Below are 20700 nucleotides of genomic sequence, written 5' to 3' on the forward strand. Positions count from 1 at the left end.
ACGTGCATTGTGTACCTAGTTTCTACTAATTGCATTTTGCACTTAGTTTGTAAAATGTGCATTTTGTACAAAGTTTGTAGTACCTGCATTTTGCACTTTGTTTGTGCTACGTGCATTTTTTACCTTGTTTATACTTAGTGCATTTGGTACTTAGTTTGCACTACGTGCATTTTGTACCTAGTTTTTAGTACGTGCATTTTGGTACAAGAGTTTGTAGTACGTACATTTTGTAGTTAGTTTGTACCAAATGCATTTTGTACCTAGTTTTTACCAAATGCATTTTGTACTTAGTTTAAACTAAGCGCATTTTGTACTTAGTTTGTACCAAATGCATTTTACCTAGTTGATACCAAATGCATTTTGTACCTAGTTTATACTAAGTGCATTTTGAACTTAGTTTGTATCAAATGCATTGTGTAACTAGGTAATTTTGTACTAAGCGCATTTTGTACTTAGTTTGTACTACGTGCATTTTTTACCTAGTTTTTACTAAATGCATTTTGAACCTAGTTTGTACTACGTGTAATTTGTACCTAGCTTTAACGTTAATTTTGTTCCTAGTTTTTACTAAGTTTAGTTTATACCTAATTCATTTTATATTTAGTTTATCATGAACCAAATACATTTTGTACCTGGTTCATTTTGTACCTTGTATTAAATTTGTAGGTTTCCTTCAGTAAGAAGATTTGTTGTTTTGAAGACACTGGTTTATTTTATAAATGTTACAATACATTCAGTTTGCAAATTATAATATATTTACTACCCGGTTTAAATAGATCCCCCCATATTATCACAGACCCTGCTGTATTATTAAATTTGGTTAAGAATGACTGGAAATAACAAAAAACATGAATATTTACATAAAGGCCAACTGCCACAATCAACAAAAATGAACCCCTCCTGACCCTCCTGTCAGCGAATTTGGGTAACAAGGAATCTACTTCACCGACTGTCAGTGTTGTCAGAAAATAAAAACTAATTACCTCAGTAAATAATAACTTGAAAGATAAACATTTTGTACTAAATGCATTTTGTACCTAGTTTGTACTACGTAAATTTTGTTCTTAGTTTGTATTAAGTGCAGTTTGTACGTAGTTCATTTTGTACTTAGTTTATCTTGTACAAAATGCATTGTGTACCTAGTTCAATTTGTATTTTATTCATTTTGTACATAGTTTGAAATACGTGCATTTTGTACCTAGTTTGTACTAAGTGCATTTCTTACCTAGTTTTTACTCAGTGCATTTTGTACTCAGTTTGAACTACTTGCATTTTGAAACTAGTTTATACTATGTGAATTTTGTACTTAGTTTGTACTACGTGCATTTTGTACCTCGTTTGTACTATTTGCATTTTGTACTTTGTTTGTACTAGGTGCAGTTTATACCTTATTCATTTTGTACTTAGATTATCTTGTACCTAGTTAGAACTACGTGCATTTCTTACCTAGTTTTTACTCAGTGAATTTTGTACTTAGTTTGTTCTACTTGCATTTTGTACCAAGTTTATGCTGTGAATTTTTTACTGACTTTGTACTAACTGCATTTTGTACCTAGTTTGTACTACGTGCATTTAAGAGCAAGTTTTTACTACGTGAATTTTGTACCTAGTGTTTACAATGTGCAGTTTATACCTAATTCATTTTGTATTTTGTTTATCTTGTACCTAGTTTGTACTACGTGCATTTTGTTCCTAGTTTGTACTTTGCGCATTTTGTACTTAGTTCGTACTATTTCCATTTGTACCTTGTTTGTACTACATGTATTTTGTACCAAGTTTGTACTACGCGCATTTTGAACCCAGTGTTAACAATGTGCAGTTTATACCTAATTCTTTTTGTACTTTGTTTATCTTGTACCTTGTTTGTACTACGTGCTTTTTGTACCTTGTTCATTTCGTACAAAAAGCATTTTGTACCTAGCTTGTACTACGTGCATTATGAAACTAGTTTTAACTGAGTGCATTTTGTTCCTAATTTTACTAAGTGTAGTTTATACCTAATTCATTTTGTATTTAGTTTGTCTTGAACCAAATGCATTTTGTACCTAGTTTATACTATGTTCATTTTGCACCTAGTTTTTACTACGTACATTTTGTACCTAGTTCTTACTACGTGCATTTTGTACCAAGTTTCTACAATGTGCATTATAAACCTAGTTTTTATTTCATGCATTTTGTACCATGTTTGTTCTAAGTGCTGTTTGTACCTAGTTCATTTTGAACTTAGTTTATATTTTAAAATTGCAAATTGTATCTTATTTGAACTAAATGCATTTTGTACATAGTTTGTCAAAAGTGCAGTTTATACCTAATTCATTTTGTACTTTGTTTATCTTGTACCTAGTTTTTACTATGTGCATTTTGTACCTAGTTTGTACTTTGTGCATTTTTACTTTATTTGTACTACGTGCATTTTGTACCTTGTTTGTTTTACATGCATTTTGTAGTTAGTGCAGTTTAAGCCTAATTCATTTTGTACTTAGTTTTTCTTGTACCTAGTTTGTACTACGTGCATTTTGTACCAATTTTGTACCTATTGTTTACAATGTGCAGTTTATACCTAATCATTTCGTTCTTAGTTTATCTTGTACCAAATGCATTTTGTACCTAGTTTTAACTAAGTGCTGCTTGTACTTAGTTTTTACTACGTGCATTTTGTACCTAGTTTGAACTTAGTGCAGTTTATACCTAAATCATTTTGTACTTAGCTTATCTTGTACCTAGTTTCTTCTAAGTGCATTTTGTACCTATTTCGAACTATGTGTATTTTGTACCAAGTTTGTACTTCGTGCATTTCGTATCTGGTATATACTACGTGCTTTCTTTTTCTAGTTTCTACTAAGTGCATTTTGTACTAAGTTTGTACTCCGTGCATTTTAAACCTAGTTTTTACTCAGTGAAGTTTATACCTTATATAATAACTTTGTACTCAGTTTATCTTGTAACAAATGTATTAAGTACCTTATTTCATTTTATACTAATTGCATTTTGTACCTGTTTTTTTGTTTTAAAAACCCTTTTTTAATTATATTAGATGAGTTGAGTTGATAAGATTAGTATTAAAATATTGTACTAATAATAAAAAGAAAATAAATATGTAAATCTCATTGATTTGTTTTTGTGAATGAGTTTTAATTAGATTTTAAATATTAAGTCACACAATATTACTAAAAATACACTTTTCCTCAAACTAATTTGATAATGTGGTATATTGTATAAAAATCAGTGTTAAAAATCAAAATGAAATTTTATTTTATTTTATTTTTTGTTAAATACTTTTTTTTAAATTTTGCAACTACGAGTACCATTATATTTGTTATTCTGTATACATTTTTTCATAATTTAAAAGTTTATATGTATGGTAGTATTTCTAAAATTTTATGATGTATAAAACTCAAAACGACACTCAATTAGGAAGGGAGGTATTAATTAACAGCTTGAAACATATATTATATATTTACCCCTATGCAGATCATTCGGAATAACATACTGTTAAACATGGCCATAAGACGGTTCCGTTGGTATATATACTTTGTTATTACTTTGCAATTTTCTTAATGTTAACCCTCTGTCTGCTGTACCCTTACTGATGATCTTACTTACTTCTTTCAATATGTATTAATTGTTATCAATATGTTATATATATTGGAGAAGCAGTCGATTTAAAATTTAAAATTAGTGTGAATTAATTTTTAAAATATAAACATATTGGAATTAATTTTTAAAATATAAACATATTTGAATTAATTATTTTTTTATATATATAATGGACAAAAGAGACATCTATGGTCATTTTTGGATGGATTTTGCTCTGCAGGTGAGTGATAACCGATTACCGACACCTTTGCATTGATCAGATGGATTCATCCAGTTTGTATCATTTGTCAAAAGAGGTCTATTTAAGACAAAAATGATCGAAATATTTTTTGTCACAATAATGTGCAGTGCTTATTATTACAATGTGCTGATTCACCATCATTCATAATAAGGAAGTTGAGTCCATTTTTTTTATCAATGTTCGCATTCAAACTTAAATACGAGTATTTTTTTTTTTAAATTTGTTTTCATAGTTAAATTAATTCTCAAAGTTTGAATTTTACTAAGCCCGCCAAAACGAGCGGAATCCGAGCGGTAAGAGGCGGGGTGTGGGTGTGACGTCATTCGAACAGTGAAAACCACGTCGCTTAAGCATTTTGTATGGAAAATTTTTTAATTCTTCAACAAGGAATTCCAGTAATTTTTTTACCAATGTTAACCGTCTATTAGAATTGAGGTTATTAAAAAAAAAAGAAAATTGATTAAGATTTCATAGTTGAATTAATATTTTAAGTTAGAATATTCGCTTTTCCCGCCCGGTACGGTACTTGTACGGTATTGCCGTCGCTATTTGTTGACTTGCCCCGCGCGAATTCGGGACCACCGCGCAGAAAAGTAAAGACCAAAAGTAAAATAACGGTTTACAGCCCAGTTCACTGTGAGACTTTTCTGGGCGGCCGGCGGACTGAATTGTATCACATGTTATGTGACATGTATAATAATAAAAACTTCTAAGATATGCAATAAACAACATATTATTATAAAGCACTATACGAATATGTATCTTTAGAAATCCATTTCATATAATAATAACAACAAATACGTACATATATTTGACAAATCCAAATAAACGTTTGGCCTATACACCTCTCTCATCTAAACCGACCATCTCTCATGTAATAGAAAGAGATGCACCATAGGTGATCCGTTGTACGTACAAGTCACGACACATGTGACGTCAGAATTCTTTCGACCAATCGTGGAGCGTATACAGTCTATTGCTATTGAATGTTTTTTCAAGAACGTTTAACTAATTCTAAGAATAATAATATAGAAATATATTTATATATTTAGAATCGATATTTTTTGATCTACATGAACATATTTTTTATAAGTCAAAATATTTTTCACTCAACTTCCTTATTCTACTCTCTTGAGAGCTGGTTGATCTTGAAATCTCATAGTGCGAATTCAAATATATTTTGTGTTGATCTGCCGTTTTGGCTGCCGAATTTGAAGATCAAAGAGAAAAACTCAATTGCAAGTGCTATTCCGTGGTGAGTCTTTCTGTTTATATGTATTTGGTGGCTGGTTATAAGTTGTCTTCTCCTGCAGAGTGAATTTATTGATCAATCCATTTTTTTCATAGGGAATTAAAAATATTCCCTGATGATCTGTGCTATTTACAAGCCAGATTATCACCATATATAAAAAATTAAAGTTTCATGCAAAGAAAATATTGTAATGACAACCACAACCCCATTTAGTTTACCACGATAAAAATTGGTACCTACAAAATTCTTGGTTGTTTTTTCATCGCATGGAAAGGTAGCGGTCATAATTAAAACAATTCAAAATAACGCATAGATAAATTTTATTAAAATAAAAATTGTATTATTATACTTAAAAATTTGAGCACGAACCGTTGATTGATTTGTAAATAACCTTTATTTCTTAAACCAGAATAATTTCACGAGTTTATTTACATCAGGTTAATATTTGATTTTTTCAAATTATTTTGATATTTTGATAATTATACTAGCTGTACCCCGTCACGCGTTTCTGTGGCGAAGTTTGTCTGTGCAGATAGATAAACAATAGCATGTGTTGCGTTTACGTCCAACAGATGGCGTTGTTCTTAAAAAAACATGTTTTTAAATGTTACAGGTGACATCTATATAATTTAGGTATAAAAATACACGCATATCTAATGCAAGTTTGTGTCAAAATTTCAAATCAATCGGTGAAGAACTGAACTCGGAGATTTTAGATTTTGAACAAACGAACTCTTACATATTTATTTGCATACATTTTTTTCTTTCTTGTACAATTAGCTTAAATATTTTTCCTAACTAATTTTATCTGTTCTTTCTTGTTCTTGTAAAAACTTTTAATAACTTTTTTATATTAGTCACACGTATCTACTGCAGTGTTTATTAGTAGGTATGGCATATAAATGATGTAATCGTATATTTTAGTCACATTTAAAAGTCTTTTAACTGACGCATATAAATAAACATCTCAACAGTTTAACCTATTAATGCGCTTACCTTTTACCTGCTCTTGGGTTTCTAGTTAAAATCACCTGTATTTTTTACACATTCACATAGATGTTATGTGTATATTCTGTTCACACATCGTGTCCGTGGAACAACAAGATTCCATCCGAAATTTTAGTCAAACTTGACTGTTTTTCATCACATTCTAGGGTTTTAAAAAAACAAGTTCTTGTATGTAAGCCATAGACCAAAATTACATCTTAGATGTAAGCAGATAATTATGCAACTAAGCTCCATTTAAAAGACAAACAACAAGGTTAAATTAGAAATTTACAAGCAACTTAGTTTTAAATCAAAAGGGTAATGTTGATTTTTAGGACAAGGTTCCGTTTTCAAATTTTACGGAAAACTCGGTTCTAGATAAATTATTTTTGGAACAACATTGTTTCATTTGCGTTGTAATTTGATCGTATTCCCTTAGGAAAAAATGTTCCATCTGCCAAATGCTTGAAACCGTGATAAATAAATACACTATTTACGACAAAGAGAGTGTTCGGAACGTATTGTAATGGAACTATCTAACATTTGAAGACATTCTTTACAAAAGAAACGACAGATAGAAAACCCTGTTGCTCTTAGTTAAGCTGATTATAAAAGCAACAAGATTCTATCTAAAAAAATTTACTAAGTTTTTTTGCTAAATTCAATGTATTTTTTGTATAGAATGTTCATATATGTAAGCGTAGTAAGTAAGATTAAGAATGGGACGCTTAGATGGTTTGGGCATGTATAGCGAATGAGCGAAGAAAGAAGTGTAAGTAGATTATATGACGCAAATGTGAATGTGTGTGAATCAAGCGAATCAGATAGTTGTGTCGGGCTATGTCAAGAGTCAGAATAATAAGAAGTTTATGTATTACTCGATGTATGAATGTGAACAAGGCTAAGAGTGTGTGTCAAGACCGAATTGTTTGGCGGTCCGTCCTCTCTGCATACCCCTGCGAAGAAACGGCGTGATGGTTAGTTAGTTAGTTATGTTCATATAAAGAAAATTTAATTGCAAAACGTTTTTTATAATATTCACTCTTTCACTAAAGTAAAGTTATAGTATGTTATTTTCAAACTTTGAACCATAGTAACTTCTTAATCTTATATAACAAGCGAATTACATAGTTTCTTGTTTTTGTTTTTAATATTGACTTTCATACTTACATAATAGCACTATATTAAATGCAATGGCAAAGATGCATACTTTAAAATATATTTAGAATAAATAGTGAAAACTTTCTTTATCTTTTCTCTTATAATCATGCTTTCAGGAAAATAGTCTAACTGGCTGTGGATTTCATGGACCTTAATTAATTCAGAAAGCTATGTAAAGTATCTTCAAACAGTCTTGCTTATTTTAACCATATATTTTAGATGGGTAATATTGAATTCCAAAGAAATGATAAATTCTAAAATTTTTACTCCATATATGAAAGATTAATCTTTATTTATCTAATAGGAGATAGCGAAATATTATAATTTATTATTGGTACAGTAGGTAACTAACGTTCATCTGAATTTAAAGCAAATTCCGTTCAGAAATCACAACATCTCAATCATCATCGGTTTCATCTCCTAACTCCGGCTTGATAATACCCAGCCTCTTAGCCACAGATTTGACATTAGCAATGACTTCCTCCTGCACAAGATTAAAGGACATAGCCAGTAAAGAGATACCGAACAGCAGATACAATGAGCACAGGGCTATTGATATCTCTGAGTTGGTCTTAACCCCCTGGGCGGGTACGAAGTCTCCGAAGCCGATAGTGGTGAGGGTGATGAAGCAGAAATACGCGGAATCCAAAAGCGGCCAGTCTTCCCATTCCGAGAAGAGAAACGCTCCGGCGAAGATGTAGGACACTACGAGAAAGACGCATAGCCAAATTGGGACTGGTTTGATCTGGAAAGCAATATAATTTAAGTGATTAGAAATACCCGGCGAAGATGTCGAATACTATCAAAAAGACGCACAGCCAAATTGGGATAGGTTTGATCTGGAAAGCAACATAGTTTAAGTGATTAGAGATGCCCGGCGTAGACGTAGAAGTATTCTGCCAAAAAAGCGCATAGCCAAATTGGGACTAGTTAGATCTGGAAAACAACATAATTTAACTGATTAAAAATGCCCATCAAAGACGTCGAATACTAACAAAAAGACGAACAACCAAATTGGGACAGATCTGAACAGTGACACAATTAAAATTTTAATATCAATTTTTAGTGTGCGTTCGGTAATAATTTATTTATTGTTGGATCGTCTAATCAATTACCTTTGTTTTTTAAACGTAATTTAATAAATAAATATTTAAATAATAAAGAAAGATAATTGTAGTGATTGCTTCGATGGCTTTCGATCTTCAAGAAAATTTCTTGTCGGAAGGTAATAAATAATTCATGTGGATAGATTATAAATTGTTATTATTCGTACTACAAGATAATGTAACAAAGATGGATAACGCAGTAATCATTCGCGTTTATTGCAGATTCACAATCATGCTGCCTCATTCGTACTCGGTTGTATCTTTCATACATTTAGATAAACGTTTCCTTACAGTAATATTTACGACAAATGTGAATTAATCTAAAAGTATATGTTAATGTTGCATTGATAAAATGTATGTTATATTAGGGTGCTACTATTTAATAAACAACTTTAAAATCTCACCTGATTCTTAGGCTGGTAATACCCATCCTCATACGCATCAGTATCATAGTCATCCATGTACTTCGCCTGTCTATGAACCGAGATGCCCATGGGAGACATTATCCTCGCGCTGGGAGCTAAACAAATAAATAAAATGAACCTTAAAGGAGAATCCTTTTATGTTCAACTGGCAAATAATAAAAAGGAGACAAACAGACACCGCAGAGATGCCCCTCAAAATAACAAGTCGAGACAACTCTCAAGTTCAAATGCCAAATAATAGCGAAGAGATGTTAACTCGCTTAGAGTAATTGTCCTCAAAGGTGAATCAGCAAGAAGTACCATTATTTATAGTAAATTAAATGTATTTACTATATTTAGCGACTTTGCTACAGAGTATTCTCATAAGTGTAATAGTAATTCAATCTGAATCGAATCATTTAATTGTGAAGAAGTTTTGTGTCTATCGTTGCATGTATTCGAATATAAAGGCAAGCATACACTAGGAACATGTATGCAACATAAGCAACGCATTAAGATATCTGAAAAACTTACAATTCATTTTCAGTAAAATGGAAGTTTTAGGAACGTACTTGTCACATGCAATGCAATCCTCTGCTCCACACGCAAAGCCGATATGTGCTATTCCGACCCGCGTGGGAAGCGGGAAAGAAATATGGCGGTGACGAAAGTCTTTTCAATGTTTTTTTTTTACGTTTACGTTAGTTATGACGTTCGGCGTTTATTGACATTTATTGCTCGTTTTTTTGTTAAAGTGCGAGACGAACAAAGAACATTATTTATTGATTTATAGCGTAAAATCTATTGAATATTGCGACACTAAGATTTAAAAATGCGTTGGACATGTGGACAATGCACGTCCGCCTGGGAATGTAGTACTGCATACGTTGCGTACGTGGTCCTAGTATGTTCTTACCTTAATACCTACATACCATCATAGCTGTTAAATAAATATATCTTTTTCGTTACCAAGGAAATAAAAGCATAACCTTCAAAAATAGATTTATTTATTTATTTATTATTTTATTTACGCCCTAATGGGCTTTTACATGAAAATATACATTTACATTGATTACAATAATTGAACATAAGAAGATAAATGGAGTTAATTGTAAGAAAGCAACACATATAATAAAATTTTGTGCAAATTAGCAAAACACTAATAAGATGGATTCAATATAAAATAAAATATACCCAAGCATGAAATAGTAAGTAAAAGAAAGTTCAACATAAAAAGTAAGTAAGTGGGTGTGTTTAAACCCAGTATTAATTGTGTGTTTAACAAATCGATAAACCAATATAAATTAGAGTGTAACTTACACGTGAGGTAAAGAACATTATAACAGAGATTTAAAAAAAAAAAAAAATAACAAAATAAGAGTTGCACCTGTAAAAAGCAAAAACTAATAGAATTTAGCAATATCGACATGAATAAGAAATAATAAGATCTGAGATGGAACATAGTGTTATGTATAAAAAGTAGTTAGTAGGTATATGCATACAATTATAAGTGTATAGTAGAGCAAATAAAAAACAAACAAATATGGATATAATTTACTTGAAAGGTTTCGAATGGGAGAAGATGTAATAAAATTATTAAAGCTATAAAAGTTAATTATTAGCCGATAGAATCGAAATAAGTTGCCTTTTAAAGCTCACAAAATTGTCAAAACCAAATATATCTATAAGTTCACAGTATTTATTCGCAAGGTTGTGAATTCTAGGAATTGGTGAAAAAATAGAATAATTAGTGTTGAGGTTCTTGTTAAATTTAAAAGTATCTTTACTGCGAGTTTGCCTAGCAGGAACATTAATGCAAATAAGTTCCAACAAATTAGGGCTGTCAATTAAAGATTTAATAATTTTGAATAAAAATAGCAAATCAATTAACACTCTTCTATCAGATAATTTAAGAAGTTTAGTTTCAGCAAGCAAGTTATTGTAATTTATAAATTCGATTGGAATTTTCATTTTAAAATTAATGTACCGAAGGAATTTATTTTGTACCTTTTCTAATGATTGAGAATGGACCTTGTAGTACGGTGACCATACGGTGGAATTGTATTCTAATTTGCTTCGTACTAACGAGCAATACAGATGTTTTAATGTTGACATACTTTTAAAATTTGCTCCCATTCTCAAAATAAAACCTAGTATTCTCATCGCATCGCTTGTTATTTCATCGATGTGTTCGTTAAACTGTAGACTCTCGTGGAATATAACACCAAGATCACGAATCTGTGATACACGAAGAAGATTAGCACCATTCATAAAATAGGAAAAATTAAGTGGATTTTTGCCTTTGTAAAAACTGATAATCTGGCATTTACCTAAATTTAGTTGCAAATCATTGACAGAACACCACGCACATAGTTTATTAAGGTTCAACTGCAAAATTGCGCGATCGTCATCGTCTTTGATTATTCTGTATATCTTCAGATCGTCGGCAAATAACAGGACTTTAACATTAGTAAAAATATTAACAATATCATTGATAAACAAACAAAATAATATTGGGCCCAAGTGAGATCCCTGTGGTACTCCGCTCGAGGCAGCAAATGTATAAGAAGTAAACGAATCAATCTTGACTGCTAAGTACCTTCCTAATAGATAACTCTTAAACCATTCCAACATACTCCCTCTTATTCCCAACAATTTTAGTTTACGTAATAATATTTTGTGGTTTACTTTATCAAATGCCTTACTGAAGTCAGTATATATGGAATCAGTTTGATGTGATGCATTAAGGGCATTAACAATATCATTCGTGTACAATATCAAATTGGTAAGAGTAGATCTACCTTTAATGAATCCATGTTGAAGGGGAGAGATGGTTCGATTGATTCGGGATATCAACTTATCTAGTACTAGGCTTTCAAAAAGTTTGGGTAAAGTAGACATTATACATATTGGCCTATAATTTGTTACTTCGCTCTTATTACCTTTTTTGAAAATGGGCGTTAAAAGACTAAACTTCCAAAGGTCCGGGAATACACCTGATGAGAGTGACTTTGTAAATAACTTATGAATAGGATATGACAATGTATGCATACAATTTACTAAAAACCTGGGCGGAACATTATCAGGTCCTGCGGATTTTCGGGAATCAAGACTCTTCAGCTTAGATATAATATCGTCTATGGTTACATTACAGTCAGATATATCAAGAGTTTCAACCAAATCAAAGCACGAAATATTGCTGTCTTCACTTGCATTAATGTAAACGCCGCTAAAAAAATCATCAAAAAGATTAACAGTTTCCTGAAGATTTTGGGATAATTTAGAATCGAATGACACACTACTAGGTATGTAAGTACCATTTTCTTTTTGGGATTTAACATATTTCCAAAAGAAATTTGAGTCGTCCATGATAGAGCCTTCGACATCACTAATGTAATTTTTGTAACATTTTGCGGAGAGCTTATTGCACTCTGCCCTCAATTTTTGAAACGCAGTATAATCGATGGCCAGGCGACTTTGTTTGAATCTCTTATGAGATAATTTTTTGAGGTAAATTAAGTCTATCAGGTCTTTTGAGAACCATTTAGGGTATAGAGTTTCTCTGTAAGTCGTTAAAGGAACAAATTGTTCAATTGCAGAATTAACGATGAAGTAAAATTTTTTAAGGTGTACATTAATATCATCGTCGCTATCAAAGAATGACCAGTCAGTCTGTTTAAGGAAATTTGAAATTTTAACATAGTCAGCTTTTTTGAAATTTCGAGTTTCTACTACCTTTTTTACGATAGGAATTGGTTTAAGATTAGACATGCATATTTCTAGTGGTGGATGGTAAACATCGACAGGTAATAGAATTTCGGTACTTCTCACAACACAGATGTCAGACACATTTGACAGTGCCAAATCCAACGTACGACCTCCTATATTATGAACATTATTACACTGTGTTAGACCTAAGAACAGTGCCATATCTCTAATAACACGAATATTAACATTAGAACAAGAATTGACAGAATTCATATTACACCAATCATAATGTGGCAGATTGTAATCACCAACTAGAAGTAGTTTAGTATTAGGATATTTAGCACAAATTGATTCAACCTCGTCGCAGTGATTGCTGTAGCTTTGGACATCAGAATTCGGAGGTAAGTATGCACATCCCACTATTATTTTACCTCTAGAAGTGTTCACATTGACAAATAGTTGCTCGATGGATGTGTTTTTTGTGGATATTTTTGAAGAACTGAGATTTTTTGAGATAGCAATGGCTACACCACCTCCTCTCGTTTTGGCACTTGTTTTAGAATTCCTATCCATACGGTAGATGTTGAAATTAGGGAAGCCTAATTCGGCAGAATTGATTCCTGAGTCGAGCCATGTTTCGGTTAAAATGAAGATATCACTGCTGATAGTTGCCGCCGAAGTCAGCAACATGGGAAGTTTAGTGCGGATCCCTCTCACATTTTGGTAGTAGCATTTTATTTTTTGTTGTTTCAGTTTTTTGGCGCACATTCAATAATTTTAGGTACAGAGTTCACATATTTGATAGTTATATTGGTTTCACCGTTGTTCTTCCTCGTCTCGAGTTGTTGGCGTAAATCTAGAAGTTGAGTCCTCTGCAATGGTGTTTGGTCGTTACTGGCCTTTATACCGTTTTTCAGTTTTGCGTTCCTGGTCAAAACCTCACGAGCCGAGACAGAGTCATTGAATTTGACCTTAATCGGTCTAATTTTGTTGGACTTTTTTACACCAAGTCTGTACGACTTAACCACACTCGGTATTAATTCATTATTTATATCACTAATTGCTGAAACTACTTTATCGCTGTCCATTTTAATAATTGTTGTTGTTGATTCTGAAATACTTTCGGGAACATTAAATAAAATAATGTTCTTTGACCGGGTTTTTCTTTCCTCGGCCTCTGCGAGCAAATCATTTATTGAAGATGAAGTATTTGTCGGGTTAGTAACAATAGACTGAGTATCCGTTACACTTTTTAATGTTGACAATTCTCCTTCCAACATTCCCATACGAACAGCCATCAATCCTGTGGTAATGATATCTTCACTGGGATCTCCCGTGCTGAGGATTTTGTTTTCATATTATAAAAAAATGGTAGTATTGAAAATATGAAGTGATTATAAATATATTACTTGGTTTTGTTTATTGCGTTTGAATGGTTTTGGTTTCAGTCTGTATTTGATGTCAGTAGATTTTCTATATCTGATCTCCCTTTGTTTTGTAACCAGCTTTTTTATTTAAAATTTAAATGTTATAATATGTTTTTGTATTTTTAATGAGAGTGGGATTTTGTGGTAGAGTTTAGTACCATAATATAATAAGCTTTTTTGCTTAAATGTTGTATTAACAGTTTCTTTTTGGATTTGTTTTTGAACCTGAGTCCAATGTTTCTAACATACGTGTTGGTTGTTATTTCAAAATCAGATTATATCCGATCCAAAACTGAACAGTTCTCCTGTTCCTACAAGTTTGACATAAACAGGTATCAATGTAAACGTGATATAATCATCATTGTAATTGTAGAAAGATGTTAAGGTTTTATGATTCTTCTTCTTCTTTCGTATGGTGGGGGGGTTAGAGGGGGATACCTAGGTCTTCGAGCCAGTCTAGGGACTCAGGCGTCGCCATGTGGACCTCATCAATCCCGCCGGGGAATGAATGGAGCGGGATTCGTTGATCACATGTTCGGTGGTCTGCACCGCACCACATTCACACATTGCCGACTCTTTAAAGCCCCATCTTTGCATCATGTGGGCACATCGGCTATGGGAGCACCTTAACCTATTGATGGCGGACCAGGTTTTGCGAGGCAATGAGAACCCAGGCGGTCTCTCGGTGGGGTCCTGTATGAGATGGGCATTTCCCGCGTTGGCCGTTTGCCACACAAGTTTCCACCTATCTTTTAGGGGCTTTCGGGACTTCAAGTGGCATACCGGGTGGGAGACGACATCTTCGTGGCAACTGCCACACGCAACGGTTGTGTCCGCCGCGCTGTTCGTGATGCCACCGGCACTTTATTGTTACCGCCCGTGTAGGTAGTGCAGTGAGTAAAGCGGATACCAAATTAAGTGAGCCTCCAACTACAAAACTATGCCGCTATTTAAGAAGGCCGATAGGTCTCCCGGCTAAAGGGAATCGATAAATATCAGTTTTTAAGATGGTTAATAATTATTCATTTTTTTATAGTAGGTTGATTTGCTGAATTATAATTATAATTGCAATGCATTATTTGTCTAAAAAGTGGACCCACAAGATGGAAACAGCTCAGCAATAAACCGAATAGAATGAAGATTCTGAATGACTCGAAAATGAATCTTCTCCCAGCTTAAGCCAAACAATAAATCAATCTGACTGCGGTTCAGACGGCGCATTGACAAATTGGGCCTTGAGACATTTTCTAATTTTAATATCTATTTCGAGTCTGGTTCAGTATTGATGTTGTCGGTTAGTTAACTGAGTGGGTGCATACATTCCTGCAAACTCAGGGGCCACGTAAATACAATATGCTAAATTACTTTTTACGGTACTTTTTAGGTAAAAAGGGGCAGGTGAAAATTAGAATTTACTGAATTTATGCCTGGGTTAAAGATATTTATGGAAACAAGTCCATCACAAAGGCTGATACCATTTATCTTGAATAATGATTGCTCAACGAAGAGAGAATTTATATTTTGTAACAAATTAAACTATAGCTGTAAACATATACACCGTTGGTAACTCTTTTGCTGATATATTTCAGCTATCTGATGTTTTTAATATGCTCCTATTGAAGTATAAAGCTGTGCACATTTCATAACGAGGCCACCGCGTTATGGGAGGTGGGTATGGATACCGCTGCCCCGGGATCCATTTATTGGATAACCAATACCCCTACCATAGGTCGCCCCGAATGATTTGCTACCTTTGGTGTCTTAGCAGGGGTGCTTGGGTTCGTGGGGTGATGTTTTATCTAGGTCTTAGCGGCATGATTTGGTTCCTGGTGATGATGCTACGGTAATTTACTGCACATGATTTAGTCCCCGGTGAGTATGCCACGGTAATTTACTGTAAATGATTTGGTTCCTGGTGATGATGCTACGGTAATTTACTGCACATGATTTAGTCCCCGGTGAGTATGCCACGGTAATTTACTGTAAATGATTTGGTTCCTGGTGATGATGTTACGGTAATTTGCTGCACATGATTTAGACCCCGGTGAGTATGCCACGGTAATTTACTGTACATGATTTGGTTCCTGGTGATGATAGAAAGTATGAATAATCCTGGTGATGATTACATATTGTGTATAATTTGGTTCCTGATGAAAATGCCACCTACTGCGTGGTGGGCCGGATCGAGAGACTGGTTGAAGGAGATCTTTTGATATCTCCAGCGAGACTCTTTCGACCCATCGCCTTACACTGCAGTGGGAGGAATGGATGTATACGTCCATCACTCCTGGATACATTGATATCCAGATTCCTACCCACCACTCGTACTGTTTTTCTTTCCAGAACTTCATCTCCTTCCTTTCCCTAAAAATGCTCTCCATATCCTCCATACAGCATACCCAAAGATGACACAGGCCCTGGTGGTTCTTTTCATCAGGGTCTACTGTGTGAAGCTAATGTAAAAAAATGGCTTTCGTTTTTCGTCTTCATTTCATTTTATCTAGCTATGGGTAATTTGGCCTTTGACGTGATTTTTCACAAAAACGGCGCTGTAAAAATTATCAAATTATTATTATATAACTAATCTTATAATTTTTCTTTTCTTACTTTTTTTCTTATTTATGCTGTGACTGTCAATAACATTTTTTACTTTTTCTCTCCGCCTTTTTGAAACAATCGTTTGCTCAAAAACGGTGTAATCACAATCATCATTGAATGAAAAAAAAAAATTAAAAAAAACTTTTATATGGTTTATATGTTCATTTGTATCTTTAAAATTAATAAAGAAAATTATTTAATAAAATGTGGTTAAGTTAAGATCAAGTTATGATTATTCCGTATATAATGTGGTATTTTTCCGTAAACTTACCGCTTTTATAGATTGCCAAAACTATCAAAAGAGTCGTCAAAAAAGCGGAACTTATAATGTATATTGAAATGGCTCTGCTGGACAATACTGTGACAGCAAAAAAGCTGTAGCAACACGCTTGCCGAACCAAAAAGCTTCTTAACAACACGCCGCAGAAAAAAAAAGTTTCAAGAAGCCCAACTTTAGGTTACCTGACTGTGGACAGTATATTGGTGAATCTCGTGTACGTCAACGTGGAAGGAGATTCCAGAGTGACTAGCACCGTCGATCGATAAATGATTTATCTATAATGTCGATAACTTGTCATCATTTCCGAGCACGCTGCAGATATTAGTAGTTGTGAACTGTTGCTTGTTCGATGGTTATCTGCTCATGAACAATTACATGTTACCAAGATTATTAATAAAACTTTTTATCGATCGAATGTTCTAGGTATCCAGGACCAACATAATTTAAAACAAACATATTATTTTATCAAGTGTGCTTACCGTGAGCTCTCTCCCTCTTCCTTTGTCTAGCCGCCCTCTGTGCTGCTAGCTCCGTCTCACTTATGTAGTTGTCCGGTTCATCATCATCGCAGTAGGGGCTGACGTCGTTGTCGTCATCGCTGTCTCTCTCATACCTATCTCTTGTCTGACGGGTTCTTCTGTCCCTGTCACTTCTGGGCCCACGATCGTCCAATTGTCTTATGATTCCCTTAAAGATTAGTGAAAGAGGTTAGCACGTTTTTCCACGTTTTTAATACAATTGAAAACTTAATTGCAAGCTCTCTTTGTGATACATAAAACGTTAATGTGGTTACAACCACAAATGAGGGCGCATTACAATTAAATCGGCAAAATCCTGGCTTTATTCTAACAACTTGAATATTTGAATGTTTGGTAAACTGCATTAAGTAATCCACAAATGAAGCAAAAAACTGTACATTCGAGGATCCCACCACTTACCCGCCCCGGTATAGGTAACTTATGGTTACCCCTTCAGGGCTCTTGCAAAGACGCTAATTTTTTGTTAAGAACTACTCTACATTTAATAAGAACGAAGCTAAACCTCGAATGTCCCCGCATACGTTGTTAGGAAAGCAGTCTGCAAGTGCTTACTGTGTTTAATGTTAGTTTTTTAGTAGAGTACTTGCCTCTGTTTCTATGTTAGTAGAAGGGGAGAAAAATAAATACAAAAATAAAAACACTGGTGTAGGCTGTTTGTCTACATAGTATGTGCATAGTAATTTAGAGAAAACAAAAGTATAAACGAAAAACATCTGGTGCTGGTCCGGAGAGGAATAATCCACATTCTTCTCGGCGGTCCCGAGGCGAGTCAGTTGGTGATTGGGTTGATCGGTTACGAAGTCAGGGGACCGCTCCCCTTAGCCAATTTTTCGGTGGTGCCCTGAAGAAAGTGTAACTGGGAGCTGGGGGAGTGGATACCCGAAGACCCTAGGGAGAGATGCGTCGAGTCGTCGGAGGCGGGGCCATCCCACAAACCTGCTACTGTCCTCGGGGGAGGCGCGGTAGGTTTGTGGATATCCTGTTTCCAGGGTCTGTCCGTTGGCCGTATGACGGGACGAGGTTTATCCACCCCCTTGTGGGGAAAATGGACATTGACAGAACATTGATGTTTAGTTTCATCCCGGACTCGTGTTGCCCCTAAAGGTGTCTTTTATATGGGTGTATAACCTGAATAACAAAATATAAGAAAATAAAGCAGAAGAGAAATGTGAGGAAACTATAAAGAAAATTATGAAGCAAAAATAAAACAAAAGTATGAAAGAGCGGAGAATTAGTAGAAGCTACAATTTCCATAGCAAAAAAAAAAAAAAAAGAAAAAATATTATTATTTGTCATTCCAAGATATCCATAAAGATGGGAGCTGCTGCTCCTGGGTCTGGTGTTTATCATCTGAGCTGGGTGAAGAACAATTGTCAATTTTTTTTTTTTTTTTTTCGAAGAAAACTTCTTCTAACTGCTTTTCACTTTGTGATGGCATTATTTATTTTTTATTAAAACACAAATAACATTGTTTACATCACTTTATTTCGATACAAAATCTCAACATGTTTCATGAACCAAGTTCACTTCATCAGGAGCACAAGTATACTAAAGTTATAATTAAAATTAGGTCTAGAAAGAAGAGGTAGAAGGAGCGGGGAGGGGTAAGAGTGGGGGAGGGTTATTCAAAATACGAATTAAAATGTCATTAGACGGGAAAGACCGGGTAATTGGGAAAATATTTAAAATGGGGTTTAAAAATTTTTTTCGTTTATTAATAATATCTGCTTTCATATTCACGTGTTTTCTTATTTCTAGGATTTCAAAATTATTGATTTGAGATACCTTGTAACCTACATTCTGAAAATACTACATTCTGGTTACAAGGTATCTCAAATCAATAATTTTGAAATCCTAGAAATAAGAAAACACGTGAATATGAAAGCAGATATTATTAATAAACGAAAAAAAATTTTAAACCCCATTTTAAATATTTTCCCAATTACCCGGTCTTTCCCGTCTAATGACATTTTAATTCGTATTTTGAATAACCCTCCCCCACTCTTACCCCTCCCCGCTCCTTCTACCTCTTCTTTCTAGACCTAATTTTAATTATAACTTTAGTATACTTGTGCTCCTGATGAAGTGAACTTGGTTCATGAAACATGTTGAGATTTTGTATCGAAATAAAGTGATGTAAACAATGTTATTTGTGTTATAATAAAAATAAAAAAAAAACAATTATCAGCAAAATCTGGCGAGGGTGTAAAAAAGTATACAAATCATGGTCAAGGAAGTCAGGAGCAAGTACACCAGGTTATGATTGATTTTACTCTAGTCAGCGACTCTCAAAGCTGACCATCTCTCAACCCATGACTTAACATACTTCCTCAGACATTCGAAATTTATCTTGTTCGAAACGAGATCGGCGTTCCAAACCGGTCTCTTGATTACATCTAGGCCTCTCAGTAATTCATCCCTCACATCCGTCATTATCTCGCAGTGCCACAGAATGTGCTCGGCGGCTTGGTCCGTATTGCCACAGGCGCAGTTGGGATGGGGTGACAGGGAGAGTCTGTGAAAGTCTCCCCCTGAATTCCTCATGTCCGGACAACAGTTGAACCATATAGTGGTCTGGTTTGATGAAAGTCTCTTCCATTCTGAGTTTAATTGATGGGAAGAAGGAGAAGGTCCATCTTCCCACATTCGACCTATCCCACCGAGATTGCCACTCTTTGAGTGACAGCTCTCGCATTTGTTTAAGTCGATTGGGTAGGGTCCCGGCACCGCCTGGTGTAGTAATTACACCGAGGTGATTGGCCGGAAGGCCCCCAGTCAGCTTTTTCTTTGTAAGTACTTCCCTAATCTCTAGATCGATTGGCAGGACACCTGCCAACACTGGAAGTGCGTCCAAAGCGACTGTTTTATAGGCTCTAGAAAGTGCCAACAAGGGAGTTTGCTGGCCCCTCTTGAGAGCCAAGAGTATAAGGGCATTATCCAGACGATGTTCCCAGACGCAGGCGGCGTAAGTGACTTGCGCCACAAAAACCCCCTGTATAGGAGACGGATCGCTGGTGTCCTCAATCCCCATTCCGTAGTGGAGATTCTCCTCAGCTTCAGAAAAAGGGCCTGGGCCTCGGTGGAGACTTTCTTAACGTGGGCTAAGAAGGAGGACAATCGATCTAGAGTAACTCCAAGATATTTTGCTGTCTCTGCGAACTTGATTTTGGAGTCTCCCATTTTGATGATTGGGTTTCTCTCTCTGCTGCGAAAACCTTTCATCAGGAGACCCATGGTTTTTTGGGGAGCGAAGTTTAGAGTCTATTTCTCTCTCCCCATTGGAGGATCATGTTTAAACCTTCACCTGCCTTTCGTTCAAGCTCTCTCCTACTGTTCCCCGCAACCAAGAAAAACTTGTCATCAGCGTAGTCGACCGTAATGCATCCCGCAGGCAAGGGTA

General features: G+C 34.6%; 1 protein-coding gene across 2 annotated transcripts in view; it reads right to left on the reverse strand.

The window, feature by feature from the left end:
* Positions 1-5393: 5393 nt before the first annotated feature.
* galene (potassium two pore domain channel subfamily K member galene) overlaps positions 5394-20700 on the reverse strand; it is a 340051-nt gene continuing 324744 nt past the window's right edge. For both annotated transcript variants that reach the window (XM_089645485.1, XM_089645484.1), the window contains 3 exons: positions 17241-17448; positions 8749-8864; positions 5394-7983 (listed from right to left, as the gene is read on the reverse strand). In XM_089645485.1, the coding sequence (XP_089501611.1) occupies positions 7636-7983; positions 8749-8864; positions 17241-17448 (672 nt within the window). In that variant the 3' untranslated portion in view covers positions 5394-7635. The remainder of the gene's footprint in view (positions 7984-8748; positions 8865-17240; positions 17449-20700) is intronic.

The sequence above is a fragment of the Hesperophylax consimilis genome, chromosome 22, assembly GCF_061612785.1.
Source record: "Hesperophylax consimilis isolate HC1 chromosome 22, BYU_Hcon_1.0, whole genome shotgun sequence".
Lineage (NCBI taxonomy): Eukaryota > Metazoa > Arthropoda > Insecta > Trichoptera > Limnephilidae > Hesperophylax > Hesperophylax consimilis.